The 1,792-nt window shown below is 30.9% G+C and overlaps 1 protein-coding gene across 1 annotated transcript in view; it reads right to left on the reverse strand.

The window, feature by feature from the left end:
* Positions 1-396: 396 nt before the first annotated feature.
* Positions 397-1,792, reverse strand: part of LOTGIDRAFT_168978 (hypothetical protein) — a gene marked incomplete at both ends in the record, with an annotated part of 2,314 nt that continues 918 nt past the window's right edge. Inside the window, one exon of the mRNA XM_009067276.1 lies at positions 397-644. Within this exon, the coding sequence (XP_009065524.1) occupies positions 397-644 (248 nt within the window). The remainder of the gene's footprint in view (positions 645-1,792) is intronic.

Consider the following 1,792-nt stretch of genomic DNA (forward strand, 5'->3'; position numbering starts at 1 on the left):
TATTTAAACGACTGCATAATATAATGAAATATTATAAAGATCTTTTCTTTTTACAGGCTGTAATTTGAAATATTTAGAGGGAGTTGAATTTAAACCGAAGCTAATGCTAAAAATATTCTACAAATCAAATTGTTTCCCATTGACTGAATGGTAGACAAGACCATATCCTAAGTGTATAAGAACTAATTCGGACCCATGTCAAATACAGAGTTTATCATTATTGTGTTAAATGAGTTCTTAGCTTTTGAGTTTTACTCTGTGTCAATCAAACAAAGATCACTCCGGCTTTCGCATAAGTGCGTAAGTGTAGCGTAACTATAACCATTGATTTGTGTCCCATGACTGCGGTATATTTTTGAAACTTGTCTGTACAGCCACATCGATAAATAGTTGTGTCTAAACAGTCCCAGCTGAGGGAAGGTAAGTTTGAATAGTTGGAATTTGACAGATAAATCCAAACTTCAAGATATCACATTTGTAATCGTTCAGAGCGGTATGAAAGAACAAGCAGTGGTCAGTATTTTCGTAGTTATTGGGGTCATCGGGTGCGAAATGTGATCTGTCAATCGGTACACCATTAAACCATTCCCACACATCTTCATCATACATATCTGTAGCACCCAGACTAGTGAATGCTCCTAAATCTGTAAGAAAAATCAATGAATCGAACAATTACTAGAATTCGTCATTCCATTCACCCCCACCATCTATCCCCTTCTACCGACGAATAGTATAACTTTGTCCTGCATGTTCTACTGTTCTCCGGATATATTACTTGCTCCCATCCGCTATGTCCTATTATTTATTATTTTAGCAGACGACTGTAGTGCAATTTGCATCGTTAATGCCCTGGGAACGGTGGGTGTAAAATTCCGAATTTCCGAACTGTCCGAATTGGGTAAGAAAAGACAAAAAAAATCGTAACTAAAATTGCGCCATAGGTCGTGCACAAATTCGGGAATCAAAACATTTAACATAAAAAAAAAATGGAAACAAGGAAAAATGAAATAGTTGAAATTCTTAAACTTGATCCAGATATGAATCTATTTAATTTAAACTTAAATAAAAAAAGATATTTTATCAATAAATATGAAAAATGAATTTCTGAAGGAAGTGTTACTGGCATGGTCCGAAATAAATTATGATACAAATCTTATGGTTCAATTCAAACATTAAAATAAACAATAATATGATATTTTATAAATCATGGAATAAAAAGGGTATCAACCAAGTTTATGATTTACTAGATGAAAATGGCCAATATTTGAATTTCGAAAATTTTATAACTAAAACAAGCCTAAAAACAGAATTTACTAAGTTATATGGATTAATAGCAAAAATAAAAACATGTCATATTAGAAGAGACTCAACAAGTATAGTTCAAACAACTTAAGTTATTAAATTTTACTAAAATAAGTCATGAGTCGTATATAGAAATAAGAAAATTGAAAAACATTGATTCACCTTTAGGTAAATGGACTAATTTTCGTAACAATAACCTAAAAGCATTAAAATATACATTCAAACTTACAAATGATCCAAAACTAAGACATTTCCAATTTAAAATTATGCATAAACTAATAGCAACCAACTCGTATTTATATAGAATCAAATATAAAAAATCGCCTAACTGTGATGCTTGTGATCAATATGATTCTATAAAACACTTCTGTTTTTAATATAATGATTTACAACCATTTTGGAATGACCTTCTTAGTAAATTAAATGATATCTCGACTCAAGCCATTGTATCATTGGAAATAATTATCTTAAATTATTCAATATGCGGAAA

This window comes from Lottia gigantea (genome assembly GCF_000327385.1).
Source record: "Lottia gigantea unplaced genomic scaffold LOTGIsca_81, whole genome shotgun sequence".
NCBI classification, from domain to species: Eukaryota; Metazoa; Mollusca; class Gastropoda; family Lottiidae; genus Lottia; species Lottia gigantea.